Source organism: Desmodus rotundus, chromosome 12, assembly GCF_022682495.2.
Source record: "Desmodus rotundus isolate HL8 chromosome 12, HLdesRot8A.1, whole genome shotgun sequence".
NCBI classification, from domain to species: Eukaryota; Metazoa; Chordata; class Mammalia; order Chiroptera; family Phyllostomidae; genus Desmodus; species Desmodus rotundus.
The window spans coordinates 99,811,266-99,827,502 of NC_071398.1; the positions used below are offsets into that span (position 1 = coordinate 99,811,266).

Below are 16,237 nucleotides of genomic sequence, written 5' to 3' on the forward strand. Positions count from 1 at the left end.
GCTGGGAGGCGGTCGTCAGGAAACAGCGGGGTACGCGTGAGTTTCTAAAAACAAACAAACAAACAAACAAAACACCACAGAGATAAACGAAAGGAGCAATTAAACGAGATCCGTGCGCTAGAAGTGGCAGGACACTGTGTGTCCCGTTACACGTCACTGTAACTTTTACCGAAGTGGTAACGCGCAGGCACCCTTGTAATCGTGAACATGCACACGAACAGCAGCCACCGGGAAGTGAGGACCCCGGTGAAACGGGAGGGTGGGAGCGTCCGCAGGATCTCAGGCTCCGAGGGGCACGGACGCAGGCACAGCCCCGTGCTGATTCCATCTGCCCAGGTGACCCCACACACACAGGCTGAGCCCAGGCCCCCACCCGGTGAGTGAGCGCCCTGTGCAGAGGTGCAAGTGTGACGTGCCCCTCAGGAGCTCGGTTCACGCCCACCTCACTTTCTGGGACTGGAAGAAGTATTTCCAATCTCTAAGTCAAGTCAGCTTCTGGGACCCACCCTGGCTGGAGTGGCTCAGTGGATTGAGTGCTGGCCTATGAGCCAAATTGTTATCAGTTTGATTCCCAGGCAGGACACATGCCTGGGGTGCAGGCCAGGTCCCCAGTAGGGGGCACAAAAGAGGCAACCACACAACGATGTTTCTCTCCTTCTCTTTCTCCCTCCCTTCCCCGTGTCTAAAAATAAATAAATAAAATCCTTTTTTTTTTTTTTTTAAGCTTCCAGGATCCTTGCCTCCAGAGACTGGGTGTGTGTTAACACTGTGTCAAAAAGGGCTCCTTCCTCACTGTCCTCAAGCCCCACAATGTGCAGGGGAGTGGTGGCCCTTCTGAAGGCCACCTGTGGACCCCTGCCCTGCAGGGAAGTCCTCTGCTCCCACTGGAGGGGGTAGAAGAAACAGACAGACTGAACCACCTCCTAAATGTTGTTATTGAAATTTCTTTTTCAGGCTGTCTTCTCCCTCATCAACACAATTACATGAACTAGAAAAAGATTACAGTCAAAACCCAGGATGCTCAAAACCCCAAACACCATGCGTCCTGCGCATCCAGCAACATTAACATTCCTTACAGGGATGACGTCTTCCAGCAAGAACGGAAAACAGGTGGCCACAGCCGGGGCAGGAGCGCCCCGCCCCCCAGGATATTGCTGATGAGGCTGATTCCCCGGCTCTCAAGGAGGCTGATATTTATTTGGCTCATGTAAAACCACCTCATCCTGTTCACTGTGGCACAGCTAAGATAATGTCACATCTCAAGGGACATGGGCCCCAAGGAGTCCTGGGGAAGGAAAAAAAAATGTGTTTCCCAAGAGGGTAACAATTATGTAGAAAGGACAAGCCCTGACTGGTGTGGCTCAGTGGAGTGAGTGCCAGCCTGCAAACCAAAAAGTTGCTGGTTCGAGTCCCAGTCAGGGCACATGCCTGGGTTGCAGGACAGGCCCCCACATGCCTTCCCCTCTCTCTAAAAATATAGAAGTAAATAAAATCTTAAAAAAAAAATGACAACACCTGTGCTTCAATACTGAAGAGAGAGAGCTTTAGGAAAAAAACAAATGGTGCCGAGGAAGGGCGCTGAACTAGGATTTCACGGGCACATTTCACGGGTGTATTTCACATATTTCACATTCATTCCACACCCCAGGGGCCCAGGAGGAGCAGAGGGCAGGGCCCCCCACGCTGGGCACTGGGGTGGCAGGCGCACCTGCCCGTGAGGTTCCCCTGAGACTCAAAGAGCACAGAGTGGGCTTCTGATCCAGCCCCAGCACATAGCTGCTCACAGCTCTTAACACAGTTCCCGAACTTCCGCTGCCTCGGTCTCCGCTGGAGGCTGAGATAATTACACTGTTACCTCTCCCAGCACTTAGAAGGGTCAAGGAGTTAATAAACATCAAACACAGCCAGTGTTTGGAACACGTTAGCTATTATTAGTAAAAGTATTTTGAGAAGAAACAGGCCATACACAGATCACTTCAGATGGTGTTAAGTGATGTAAGGAAAAATAAGACAGGCAGCCCTCCAACAGCATTGTATCAGTCTTTCACAAGAGCACGTTACTTTTGATTAAGGAAACAAACGTGGAGAAATGTGATGAAAGTTCTCTCGAATAAATTAAAAGCTTGTGCCACCCCTGGAAAACCCTGTGAGCCAACGACTCCTGGACCCTCACACGTCTGCCTACGAGCTCAAGGGAAGAGCAAGAGTTCGGCTATAAATACAGGGTTCGTCTAAAGCTGACTTTTGCACACTCTTATACAATAACTTTTGATACAAACTAGCACCGTTTAAATTCACGAGATGAAAGTTTTCTGTAGTCCTCCCGAGTTCCAGAACAGGCGTGCACTGTCCCCCCGCTGTGCCTCTGCCGGGCCCCTCCCGTCCCAGCCACGCACCGCACTCCTGCGGCAGGCGGGGCAGAGTGCCTCCCGCTACGGGGCTGCCCACCCCTGTCCAGTGGTAACTAACCCTGCTGACGGCAACTCCTGTGAAGACCAGCATCACCCCAGAACTACACGTCAAACTAACTTTCCAGATCGCAAATTCCAATGGCAGAATGAAAAAAATAAAATGACCCAGAGGAGCCCCCATAAAACTCAGTCCCACATAAGCTGACCTTGTTACAGTCACTCAAGTGTTTGGATCGCCTACGTTCCAGGCACAGTGAGCAGAGACGAGAGCCAAGGTCCCTCAGCTCCATCCCCTGGGAAGACAGACAAGTCAGCAGCAGCCCTGGGTGACTGGAGGGAAGGCATCTGCAGGGCTGAACCTCGATGCAGATGGCGGTGGAGTGACAGAGAGGCTTCCTGGGGCTTCAAAGCCACCAGACAAGAGGGCAGGAGACACGTCAGGCAGAAGCAGGGGCAGGTCCAGAGGTGTTGGGGACGGGGGTGGAGGTGGGATCTCTGAGGTGGGAAAGGACAGGCCAGGCACATGGGGGTGACAGGAAGGCCGGCTCCCGTGGGAGGAGACGCTCACAGCCAGACTGAAGCACCATTGAAGAATTGCAGGGGAGTGGCAGCCCAGTCAGAGCTGCATTTTTTACAGCCGCCTTCAGCAGTGATGCAGAGGATGTTGTGAAAGAGGACCCACTGGCAGCTGGGAAACCCGGCCACGGGTGGCGGGGGGTGAGGCGGGGTGATTTCAAGAGCAATTCGAGAGAGGTGAGGAGACCACCACGTGGCTGTGGGAGGAGGTGGGAATGCTGGAGAAGGGCAGAGCCAGCCCAGGCTCCTGTCCTCTGATTTGCGTGGACAGAAAATGCAGGCCGTGCTCAGGTTTTAGGGTCTAGTTCTGAATCAACTTAGTTCATGAACATCAGCGGCTCAGTGGATTGAGTGTTGGTCTGTAAACCAAAGGGTGGCTAGTTCAATTCCCAGTCAGGGCACATGCCTAGAATACAGGCTGGGTCCCTGTTGGGGGGCGTGCAATTGATGTTTCACTCCCTCTTCTTGTCCCTCATTCCCTCTTGCTCTAAAAATAAATAAATTAAAAAAAAAACAAAGCATCAGGCTGCAATGCCTGGGAGACAGCTGAAAAGTGGGGAAGGGGTCAGGGCAGGAAAAGACCTGGAGTCTCTGACCAACAGGACAGGGTGTGCAGAGCGGAAGGGGGCGGGGCAGGGCGGGGCTTTGCGGCTGACAGACAGGGCGGGGGAGCACCCACAGCCATTGCCCCTGCGCGGGGAGAGAGGCAGACACCAGCACAGCTCCCCGGGGAGATGGCCCGGGTCAAATGTTAGCACAAACTCAGATAAGGAACCCGCAGCTTCCACGGGCCTCCTAGGACGGGTGACTATTAGTGACCTCAGCAAGACGAGCTTCACCACAGCCTTGAACTCCTCCCAAGTCCTCCTGACCTCAGACGGCATGGCCTCCCCCCCATGACTCCCCGCCCCCCCCCCCCCCCCCCCGGCCCCCGGCAACCGGTCACAGCCTCAGCAACCAGCCTGGAGCCCTGCCTGTGCCAGAGGCTGGGCGTACAAAGACGGGGGCCCGCCTCCCAGGAGCCTGGAGCCCAGAGGTCACGAAAAGGTGGCTGCCATGGGAGAACAGTAACATTTCAGTTTAGCAGATGTCCCCTGAACGCCAGCCGCACGGCCGGGCGCTGTGAGCCCTGGGCTGGTGCTCACCCAGATGAGGCAGACCAGACAGGGAGCACCACGAGGCTTCACTGAATGCAGCTGGATTCCCAGCATGCACTCTGTAATTCTATCCCCCCACTAAGACCCGCCAAAGGAGGTCAGCGCCGGCCCTGTCCACTCGTCCCCAAGGGCGACATAGTCTCCTGGCCACGTCCTCCCGAGGCCTGGGCTCCGTCCTGCGTTTCCTTCCGAAAGGGCACCCGCTGATGCCTCCCCTGTTCAAACACTGACTGATCTCGAGAGCATGTTTCTGGCTCCAAAAACGGTAAAATTTAAAAAGACCAGGTCTGCAGGAGGTGTCCCTCACTGAGCCAACCTCCTCACCACACTTGACTCTGGAGAAATCTGGAGAAAGTTCCTCAGACAACCAAGAAGTCACCCAGTGGAGACGCACCCTTGGAAACCTGCCTGAGACGAAGGTCAGGCCTGCCACGCCCGCCTCCTCAGACGTCACACCAATCCCGCGCCCCCATGGGCACAGATGGGGCAGGCCACCTGGGCACCTGGGTCCCCAGGTCCCATCCTGCTCGGAGCTCCTGCTCATCCCCAAGCCCTTTCGCAAATTTCCTGGATAAGCGAACTCTGCAACTGCTCCAGTTCACAGAGCATCTGCATTACTTCCGTCAATAAAAGGACACGTTTTGGACGGCGCCACCTCGGATCCCCAACTGCTGTTGCACAGCAGAAACGAAAGTGTGTAACCCAGATAACTGTACACCACCTGTGTTGGTGCAAGGAGGAACACTAATAACCCCCGTGTTTGGGGATGACAAATACAGTCAAGCTTTGGGAAGTGTCTCTGCCGTGCCGAGTCACTGATTCACTAAGGGCACGGCCCACTCCCTACCGGCCACTCCACACGCGGAAGGACCTACGGAGCTGCCTGCTCCCCAGGCGGCAGTCCCACTCAGCGCCATCCAGGCTCCGGTCCACGCTCCAAGCAGCCAACAGGCCAACGACGGCGGGTGCCCAATACATGGAGAGTTTTTCCCTGATGATGACGGTCCACCTCCCGCTAAAACGAGCAAGATCAACCCTTTGGTTTAAAAAGATGGACCCTTCTAACAGTTCCTGAGTGAAAATATCCAGCCCTGATCAACGAGCGTTTAGCTAAACAAAACAGCCGGCATCTGCAGTAAGAACTGGACGCAAGGTCTTGAGGTTACGCTCCAGCTGGTTTTCATTTTCTTAAAGGCACCATTAAAGAGGCACCGAGGCCACCCTGCATGCACACCCACCTGATCCCTGTGGCTGGCAATGTGCAGGCAGTGCCACCAGGGGAAGAGACCCCAAGAGGAAGCCCCGGTAAGAGCCAAAGCAACAGGTTTACTTTCTTTTAAGATTTTATTTATTTTTTAGAGAGAGGGGAAGGGAGGGAGAAGGAGAGGGAGAGAGAAATCAATGTGTGAGAGAAACATCAATTGATTGCTTCTTGTGCAGCCCCAACGGAGGATCGAACCACAACCCAGGCCTGTGTCCTGACTGGGAATCGAACCGGGGACCTTTGAGTTTGCAGGACGATGCCCAACCCACTGTGTCACACTGGTCAGGGCAAAAGCAACAGGTTGAGAGATACATTGACCAGTGGCCTCTCGCACCCCCAACTGGGGACCTGGCCTGCAATCCAGGCATGGGCCCTGACTGGGAATCAGACAGGCGACCTTTTGGTTGGCAGGCTAGCGCTCAATCCACTGAGCCACACCAGCCAGGGCAAAAGCAATGGGTTGAAAGGCTGAAAACTAGAAAGGTCACTGAGCAAAGTAACCCATTTTTCAGGAGAAGATGCCGAGGAGATGGAGAAAAAGGTCCTTTCTATTTTAGTTAATCGACACACCTTTCTCCAGGAGGACACACACAGTTTCAGGCCTCGTGTTCGCTCAGCCAACAGCGAGGAACCTAGCACCCCGATCCTGAGAGCGAGGTCTGGACAGGAAGACAGTGTGTGGGCCACACGGACGGGGTGGGGAAATCCTACCACGAGAGCTGCTAAGAGGCATTAGCAACAGAGCAGAGAGGCACTCAGGACAGGCCACCTGTGGATAAGCACAGGGGGCCCCACGACCCTCCAGGAACCCAGCTAGCATCCAGGTGAGGTGCATGTGGGCAAGGGACAGGGGACGCCAGCCTCTCAGAACCCCACAAGAGATGACAAATGCCAACCGCAGTGTGCAGGACCAGACTGGAGATTCAGGAAGTACTCCAGGCTCGTCACAGAATTATGGGGTGCAAGAGGCGAGCCGACCCTCTTCTGTACTACACAGACACCCAGAAAGTGACTGGCACAGCGAGGTTGCTACCCAAGGGTCCCAAGTCAGTGGCTGTACGTAGGGGTGACTGAAATACTGGTGCTGCTCCTGAAGGGTGAGTGACACAGTGACGGAGTGACACATCCTTTTACAAGGTTCCCAGTTTCCTGCCTTCCAGCAAATTAAAGGGGCCAGTGGCAGGCTGGCTGGTCCATAAACACACACCAGGTTCGGACGTGTAACTAGAAAGGTACCCACGGAGTTTCCTTGGGCGGCTCCACTGGTGAGAGCATCGTCCTGTGTAACAAAAGGTGCAGGTGCAATCCCCATTTGGGGCGTGTATGGGAGGCAAACAATCACTGTCTCTCTCTGAAATCAATAAACATACCCTCCGGTGAGGATTAAAAAAAAAAACAACTAAGGACTTTGATGTAACAAAAGCCTTCCGCGGTCATCACCTGTCAGCTGGGTTTCTCAAAGCCTCTTGCCTGTACAAACCAACAAGTCTCATTGTACCTTTCATGTTTAATGACTTATCAAAGTGCGTGTCTGGTTCTGATTAACTGATGCTAATAAGGGCAGTGATGCGATTCAAAAGAAATTGACGGCGGAGAGACTAATGAGAACAGGAAACAGAATCAGCTCCACGCGTACACTGACTTTAGCTGCAGAAGGATGATAGAATGATCAAGAAAAGATTTTCGAGCACAAAAATCAATGCAATGAGCCCTGACCGGTGTGGCTCAGGGGGTTGGGTGCCATCCTGCAAAACGGAAGGTCGCCAGTTCGATTCCTCATCAGGGCACATGCCTGGGTTTTGGGTTCTGTCACCAGTTGGGGGCGCATGCGAGAGGCAACCGATCGATGTTCCTCTCCCCCTCTTTCTCCTTTCCTTCCCCTCTAAAAAGAAAGAAATGAAATCTTTTAAAAACTAAAATAAAGGAAGTTAACATTTAGGGGGGGAGGTGACACTGAAATATGATACCAAGGAGGAAAAGAAAAAAAAAGAACATTCCTGACTCGAATGACAGCTTATCCATCTGTTTTAAAATGGATGACAATAGGTCAAACTATTGCATTATTTAGAGCCCGTCCGATACTTTAAAAAGAACGAAACAGTGATCAATTTAAGATGTCAGTGTTTACAGTAGGTCCAAAATGACATCTTTTGCAACTCTTCACTCAGGATGAAAAAAACCGATGCCAACAATGTGATAAGACAAAGCACTTCCCAAAACTCTCTCTGCACCTCACGGCCGCACACCTGCTAGAGGGCCCCAGTCCAGGACCGCAGGCCGGCACGCTGGCCCCCATCTGCCCCGAGTCTCTCTACCTAGCTGGAGAGAGACCACCAAGCTGCGAGAGAGGCCGCGCTCCCCCTCCGCCGTCGGGGAGGGGGCCCTCTGCACACAGCTGCGGAGCCCTGGACTCCCTGCAGGAAGGGCAAGGGCAAACAGAGAACGTTTGCTGAGACGCGTCCAAACAGCCCTGCAGCCAAGAAATAAGCGGGTCAAAAAGCCAGGCCAGCAGCAGACTGATGGACCAATGAAAGCCATAAGGAAGCACAGCCCTCCCTCACCCCCACTCGAAAAATACTCACGCCTCCACCACGGACGTAGCAGGCAACCTTACCAAAGCCCCATGATGATGTGTCACAAGTCACACAAACAGCACCGGCAGAATCTTCTGCCCTCAAAAGTGTGCTCTTCCAAAGTAAAATGCGGGACGCACAGGACCTCGGGGAAAGGCGCTCCCGGGCACCTGCTCCGCGGGGCACTGTGGAGGGCACTCGAGGTCCCTCTGCAGAGGACTGCCAGTGCTCTAGGAAGGGCAAGGGCAAGGGCGGCAGGTTCAGAGAGTCTTGACACATTTCCTGCCATTGCCTAGGGAGTCACTATATGGAAATAACTATTAAAAAAAAAAAGCCCGTGTTACGTATGGAACAACCACTTTTAACAGCCAGGTGGCAAAGCAAACTCTTTTCTGGAATCAGCACTCTCTCCCAATCATGGTGCAGGATTCTCAAAGCACAGGCAATTCGTTTTCAAACCAACGTGGAATCAAATCGCTGCGTACGAGGGGCCGAAAGCCGGACGCTTTATGTGATTCTTCTCGTAGCTCAGGTAACCGCACCCAACAGCCTGTCCACAGTACTTTCACGACTGGAGGTACGTGGGCTTTCTCTGCGTGACCCTCACGTCGGGCTGACTCCTGCGCGCCCATGGACTGTGTGCTGGTTAGGACTTCGCGTGAATACCTGACAACTCTCACACCTTTACTTAGTCTTTGAGAAAATCCTGGCTTTCCCTATTTATTGTCATGGAAACTCTGCCGTTACTTGTTCATGTGCAAATATTTCACGTTGACAAATGAAGTTCTGACTTGCTGTTTTATGTAGCATTGAAAGAAGCGACGTGTATTTTAATGATCAAACTATCTGCTACAAAGATACTTAAAAATGTTCCCATTGTTAAGCAACTTTGTTGCCAAAAGCTATGCTGCACCTGTAAAACTGAAAAACACTGCAAATGGGGGCTGTCCTGGGGTTTTGCATCTCCCAGGTAAAAATAATAATAATAATAACTTTAAATGGAGTATCTTAGTTTCTAAAAACAATTGATGGACAACAGAGAAAGTGAAAATTTTCTAGCTGGCTATTAACAAAAGCCACTGCATAACTGGGCAATGACACTCTGTGATTTGCAGACCCTGGAAAAGATGAGTCTCTTAAACTTGGTTCCTTTTAGGGGATAACTCTTTCAAACACAACGGCCATCAAATCAGCACTCAGAAAGACTCGTGGAGAGCCGAACCTTCAGCCTTGTATTATCCCAAAGACAAATATCACTGACATCATCCAAGATCCATAAATCTCATGCATGAAAGAAGATTTTTAAAACATTTTTAGTCACAAAGAGAAAATACTTTTGTAAGAACCAAAAGCCTTTATATCATGGAAACAACCAGTTTTAGTGTTTATTTCATTTCTCACATCCTCGTATAGTTCTTATTTTGGGGCTTCATAATTCCATAGGACTTGTATTTCCATAATTCATATACACACGTACATGATACATTATAGGAATCAAATGCTTTAATGATTATGCAGCTTAAAGATGAATCCGGTTGAGTAGACGAAGCACGGATACCCACGCACACGAAGAACACACCCTCCAACGTCTTTTACTGATTTGAGAACCTCTCGTGCCTCCGAGACCTTCGAGGAGTCCCAGTGGAGCGCTCTCAGAGCCCACTGACAGGAAGGTCAGGTGCTCGGCGGTGAAATCCCCAAATACAATCTGTCTCCGCCACGGAATCTCCTAAGAGCCAGATTGCATGAAGCGGTGACAGCACCAGGCACTCGGCCGAGGCAAACACCACTCCAGAGAGTCGCGAGCAGCAGCCAGGGGGACACAGGCAGCGGGCGCCCACACCGCTCTGCAGGGATGCTCCCCAGCGGCCCTCAGGCGCAGAGAACCAGGGAACCTCGAGCACCAGGTCCAGGGAGGGCGCAAGGTGTGGCTGGCACGGAGCGCACCCAGGGAGAGTGCCGGGCCAGGCCACCCACTGCAGCACTCCGTGGCCCTGGGGGCAGCGTGGTGGTAGAAAGCACACAATGCCAGCTCTGAGAAAACAGGAGCACCCGACCCAGCCCCTGGCTCTGGGGGCCCCTGATAGAAGGAGGGTGTGGACGGGGCCACCTGGCCAGATGGGCGGCAGCTGAGGTTCCAGGAACAGCTCTAAGGGGCCGCAGGTCTGGAGCGGAATGCTCCCAAGGCAGATGCTGACTCATGGTGGAACTGGCTGACGGCCCACACCTCAGAGGGGACAGAGGGACTGCACTGTCCCCTCCTCACTTGGATTGCTCACAGTCAGACCAGCCCTGCTGAGGACTAGTCAGGGCTTGTGGAGACAGCTCAGTAAAGGAAAAATCTGGATTCTAGTCCAAGTTCTCTCACTTCCTAGCTAGGTGACCTCAAGTCAAACACCATCCTGACCTTATCTCTCAAAGTCACCCGCCAGTCAACAGGGAGGGCACCGCAGGCCTTCAAAGGGAGCAGACATACGGGCTCCCCGGTAAGAGGGGTTCAAGCCGCTTCCAACTACAGAACACCGACCGACACAGACTTGTGTCCTGCATAGTAACAGTCATTCACCAAACATGCCCTCAGCATACGCTGACTCAACACCAGGCCCCAAAGCAGCAGGACGCGGGTACGAGGGTTTGGAGCTTGCTTCATTTCTGAGTCACGGCCACAGGAACAACAGCTAAATGGAGTTCCACCCGGGGCCCGAAATCCTAATTCAAAGAATCTTATGGATTAAAAACTAAAAGGGTGATTACGAATTATGGCCTGCCTAACTCAGTTCAACAAACGCAGTAAGGGGCATGAAGGCATAAACGGGACACTCAGAACTTTTATTACAGTCGTCACCTCAGTGCAGTACAAGGCTAAATCTGCGGAAGCATTCGAGACAAAAAAAAAAAAAAAGATTCTGATTGAGGAAATAGGGAACAAGATCTCCTGGAGGGAGGGAGTTATTAACAGAACCTAGGCTTCAAAGGTTGAGGGGCCACTCCAAAGAGGGGCTCAGGAGCCAAAGCGTCGAGGAAAGCAGCCCCCTGGATGTGTCTTTTTGCATGTGGGTGTCGGGGAGGAGTAAGTGTGGGAACATGAAGTCCGGGATCGCACTTGGGGGCCCAGGGGACCTGCGCTGTGCGGAAACGTCCGCCCTGCAGTCCCGGTGATGGGGAGTCGTCCAAGGTTTCCAGGAAGCACAGCGACACAGTCAGACCCACAGCCAAGGAAGACCAGCGTGAGGGACCGCACTGGCCCAAGGGCGAAGAGGAAGTCGCAAGGACAAGGACAGAACAGGAGAGGAGATGCGGGCAAAGAAGCTTAAACTGTTTTTCCTCCCTTCCAAGGTTGCTTCTTGCTCCATTTCCAGACCCATCCCTTAGGGGGAAATGCAAGAATCTGTTTTTTCACATGGATCAGAGTAACTTTCTTAACCTATCGCAACGTTAACATGCGGTTTGTCCACACCGATCGGCCGGGTCAGCCCAGCAAAGCTTCCTCGGGAAGTTCAAAGCCATCTGCGTTCACAAAACAAACTAGCAAACGTGGCCTGTGCGACGGCCCTTAGTAAGTTCCGCCCTCTCCAACCTGAATCATTTAGTCTGAGATAAAATGCTGGAGTTCAGGCAGCCACAACAGCGGGACCAAGGAGAGCCCTGGAGAGACTAACAGGTTTTGCTTATTATGGGGGCGGGGGAGACCTGTCCAGATAGATGCCTTTCCACTTCCTGTCAAGCACCTGGGAAACCAGTCTGCAGCCTTTCCTCCAAGTAGCCTCTTTCCCAGGTGAAGCTCCCCCACCCCCAACCCACAAGCCTGAGTCAACTCCTCTTCCACAAGCCAGCAGCGGCAGGGTCCGCTCGGACCCCAAATCCAGCTCTGAACACGTTCTCTCTCATCTCTAAGTGATGAGACTACCTGTTCGGCTCCAAAGGCTCTGAGCTTCCACCTCTCAGGCTGTCGTTTTTTGACGATGCCCTTAGGCCCTCTGCCTTCTCTGAAATTCCTTTAACAGGCCTGCCGGTAACAAAACACCCAGGGTATCAGCCTCACTTCCAGACTACCCTGCATTACGGTGCTGAGGCCTGAGCCTCCCCCCAGAAAGGTCCAGCTTGCCGATGCTGACCATCCTCAGAAAAGAGAAAGGTGGAATTTGTTGAAGGAAAGGCTGTTAAGGACCCTAACAGCAGAATCGAAATATGTAACTGCAGCACAGCGACTACGATATGCAACTGTAGAGGTCCAATGCTCTTCAACTTGAACAATTACAGAACAGCCCTGAGTGGTGTGGCTCCGTGGGCTGAGCGTCCTCCCACAAAGCAGAAGGTCCTTCCCAGTCAGGGCACACGCCTGGGTTGTGGGCCAGGCCCCCAGGTGGGGGCGTGCAAGAGTCAACTGATCCATGTTTCTCTCCCACACTGCTGTTTCTCTCTTCTTTCTCCCTCCCTTCCCCTCGCTCTAACAATAAAATCCCTTTAAAAAATCATAAAACAACAAAGTACTTATCAACGCCAAAAAGTATACAACAGGCTTTGAAACCGACATGAAAAGAGACCCTTTCTTGGGAGTTTCTGTGTCATCCTTGATAAGAAATAGGGACAGCAGAGTTCCCCATACCACCCCACCCCCCAATAATGGTTCACGGACTCCTGGACGGTTCATCAACTCAGATGCTGAACTGAGAAGGGCTGCGGTGGAGGAAGACAAGGAGAGTGGAGTTCTAGGACCTCTTCCCGCCTCTACAGTGACTCAACTATTTAGGTGATTACCCCGTGTCTTTGCTTCTAAACGCTGCACTCCACTGCCGGCTTCAGCCTCCTCCCCGCCGCCACACCACCCCCCAGGACTGTCCCGCAGGTTAACATCTGGACCCAATTACACAGCAGGCACGGCGCTGGGAGCGCTGCAAACGCAGCCTGAACAAACCGGCGGGGGGGGGGGGGGGGAAGGTCCCATGAACAGGAATGAGCTATGGAAAGAACAATTCTGAAAAAGAGGTGAAGCTTCCTGAAAGAGAGGGCATCCTGGTTTGGCTTCGAATTACTCGTAACAGTACTACTAGTAAAGCATATGGGAAAAAAGGCATTTAAAAAAAAATGCATTCAACCAGGGGCAAAAGCAACAGAAAGTTCAGGGACCCCAAGCAGGCAGTTCCCAGACCTTGGAAGCTGGGGACCAGGTCATCTTAATCAATAAGGAAGTGCCCCCCGCGCCAGCGGCCGCGTCTGTGCCAAAGCCGAACAGACCTGGAGGGAAAATGTGGAACCAAAAGGGAGGGGCCACAGCGGAGTGGGCCCCGGGAAGAAAACCTCGTGGTGGCTTCTCATGGCGCCGACAGCCTTGCTCTGGGTTCACCGGCTTGGAGGCGCCAGCCCTGGCCGAGCCCGGCACGTGGCGCCCACCTCTGGCCGGGGCCGTGGGAGGAGTCCTGCTCCGCACCAAGGCAGAGGTGGCAGAGAGTCAGGGGAAACAGTAGCCACCTCTTAAAGGCAAAGAAAGAAACAGCTGGGTAGTCTCCACCCTTGCCCACCTGCAGAAACAGCCCGGGGCACTCGAGGAAAGCATTTCCCTGGTCTCCCTTCGCAGGATAACACAAGGAGAGCAGACTCCGGGGGAGCCCGGCACCCGCACGCGGACCCCTTTCGGAGGGCGCCAGCGCTTTGGCCCCAGGCGTCCGAGAACGTGGAGCCGGCACAACTTTCTCGTGGAAGCCGGCCCCGTTTCCTCTGTAACCACCAAACGGGAAGCCCCGGCCATTCGCATCTCGCTGATGTCACCGCACCTCTGTGGCTCAGGATTGCACCCGGAAAGCCCTGCGATGCCCAGCCCACACAGGCTCGTCTTCCCTGAGACGCACCCGGCGCGCTCTCGCAGCCTCCGGTCGGGTCCCGGTGCGCTCCGCCCTCGGCACCCGGCGGCACCGCTGGGCGCACAGCCATGCAAGTCCGGAGGAGGGAGGCGTGAGGGGCTCGCTGGGGACCCGGCTCGCAGCCCTGTCCCCAACAGGGAGCCGACTTGTAAAACAATAAGCATCCGCCTCCTCTGCCCCTCCCCCACAGGACCCCGGCCACGAGTTACGGGGGGAGGGGGGGGAGGGTAATAACCTGCGTTGGGTGGCCGGCACCCTGGCCCTCGATGGCCCGCGCGCCCGCCCGGCGTGCTCCAAGTTCGCGCCCGAGACTCGGCGATGGAGCGCGGCCAGCAGGGAGGCGCGCGGGCCACGCGGTGGCTTCAGCAGCTGACACGGCCCGCGGCCGCCGGCCACCGGCGCCGCGCCGCCCGGGAGGGGAGGGGGAGAGCGCAGCCCTCCATACCTTGCCGCTGGCCGTGCCCCCGCTGACGCCGATCAGGAAGGGCTCCCCGCCGTTGGGCTGCTGGTGGTTCTGTAGGGTCTGCTCGCTGTCCCCAGCCATGGCTCGCGCCGCCCCTCCTCCGCGGCCTGTGCGCGTGGACGCACGCGCCCTCGCTCCCTGCTCCCCGCCCGCTGCGCCCTGCTCCCTCCGCCCGGCCGCCGCCCCGGGAGGCCGCCGCCACCGCCAGCCGCTGGGAGCTTGTGTGGGCTGCGGTCCCGGAGGAGCGAGCGCCTGCCTCTGCGTGCCGCGGCGGCCCGCTTACATCCCCGGCGGCGGGCAGCGTGATGCCGCTGCTCCAATCCGGCGGGCGGCGCGCTGCTATTCGCCAGGCGGCGGTGGCGGCGGGCGTCTGGCCCAGCCCCCGCCCGCCTGCCCGCCCGCCCGCCCGCCCGCGGGCCCCGGGAGGGTGCGAGCTGACCCCCTCCCCCCCGCCTCTCCCCGGCAGTTAAGCCTCCCCCACAACCTTGGGCGGGCTGCGCTTTAACTAGGTGTACCACCACCTTTTTCAAAACGAATAAAACGCTGGAAGGGAGGGTCCCATCCTGGAGGGCATGCCCGGGGTTAAGGAGCAAAATTAGAACTCGCGTGGAAGATTGGGATGGAACAAAGAGTTAATGCGTTCACCCGCTGTTCAGGCTAAAAACGTGTTTTCCAAAAATGAGTATTTTTTCCCTTCCCGTTAGCCAAAATAATGTCAGCCCCTGGCTGGAAACATTCCCTGTCTTGGAACTCCCGAACACCATCCCCCTTAACCGGCGACCCCGTGGAGAAGGGTTATTTGAGGGCGCGCTCCCTCCCCACGTCAGCGCCCTTTCCCACCGCAGTTAGAATCCGAAATGCCGAGGCTCCTGCGGAGTCCGGGTGTGTGAGAACAGTCACGGAATACTTACTGTCCTGCTGAATAGCTTTAATTGAGCTGGTTTTCCAGAGACGGGCCTATCGGGTTAGAAGGGCAGCATTCGCTGTGGACTCGGAGCGGCCTCTCCACCGCGGGGGGGGGGGGGGGGGGGGGGGGGGTGCCGTGGCGTCTGTGTGGCCGGGCGGCTCCCTGAGCAAGTTACGCCACCTCCCCGGGCCTCAGCGTTCTGTGCGTTACCCGGGCGTAGGCAGGGTGGGTACCGGCCGGGATTGTTGGGAGTTGAACGTGAATTGTTGTATGGGAAGTTCTGAGGATGCGGCCTGGGCTCCAGACCGTATGTAGGAGGTGCTCCAAGAGAAAAAGGCCCGAATTGCGAAGGGCACAGACCTCCCTGTCTGTCGCTTCCAGCCCCTGCCCCTGTGAACCCGGGGCTGGGCTCCAGGCTCTGGTCGGGGGTCCCGCGGTCTAAGAGGGGATGTAAGGCAATAGCATCCTCTTTTAAAACTTAGTAAATTCACTTAAATTCAAGAAACATGTTGGGGGAAAAATGATTAAGGAAAATTAAGAGAGTATTAGGAAACAGCAATGTTCTTTTCATTTTTGAAGTTAGCAGGAAGAAGGCGCCCTCCTGAAGGCTGTGGGGTGGGTGGGTTTGCACTAACTTGTGAGTGGGCTGCTTCTCCCTGGTCCTTCCTCCACTGAGGACATCTGACAGCCCTCAAGGACTTCTACAGAGAGGCACGGGCAGCCCAGAGCAGGCCGGGCAGCCCAGAGCAGGCCGTGGGGATTTGGAACCTGACACACCCAGAGCAAACGGGCTGCGCCAGTTAAGTAGCTGAGAGGAAGAGAGGGAGATACAGGGATGCCAGTCCTTCCAGAGCTTCTCCCAAATCCCCACCTTCCTTATCATTCCCACCACTGTTTCCACAGTGTTTTATCACATACTTTTTCAAACACAGAGCTAGGACGTTTTACGGTAAACACCACCTGGACGCTGAGGTTCACATTGTCCTGTTCTTGCTTTTAACCGGTCCTCGGCCCTTCCCTGCAACCGT

At 54.8% G+C, this 16,237-nt stretch overlaps 1 protein-coding gene across 2 annotated transcripts in view; it reads right to left on the bottom strand.

Moving 5' to 3' along the window:
• UCK2 (uridine-cytidine kinase 2) overlaps window positions 1–14,599 on the bottom strand; it is a 51,981-nt gene extending 37,382 nt beyond the window's left edge. Inside the window, exon 1 of one of the 2 annotated variants that reach the window (XM_053915354.2) lies at window positions 14,285–14,599. In XM_053915354.2, the coding sequence (XP_053771329.1) occupies window positions 14,285–14,383 (99 nt within the window). In that variant the 5' untranslated portion in view covers window positions 14,384–14,599. Of the gene's footprint in view, window positions 1–13,216; window positions 13,403–14,284 lie in introns of those variants that run through there. The other variant, XM_024553871.4, reaches the window with a different exon arrangement.
• Window positions 14,600–16,237: the final 1,638 nt, after the last annotated feature.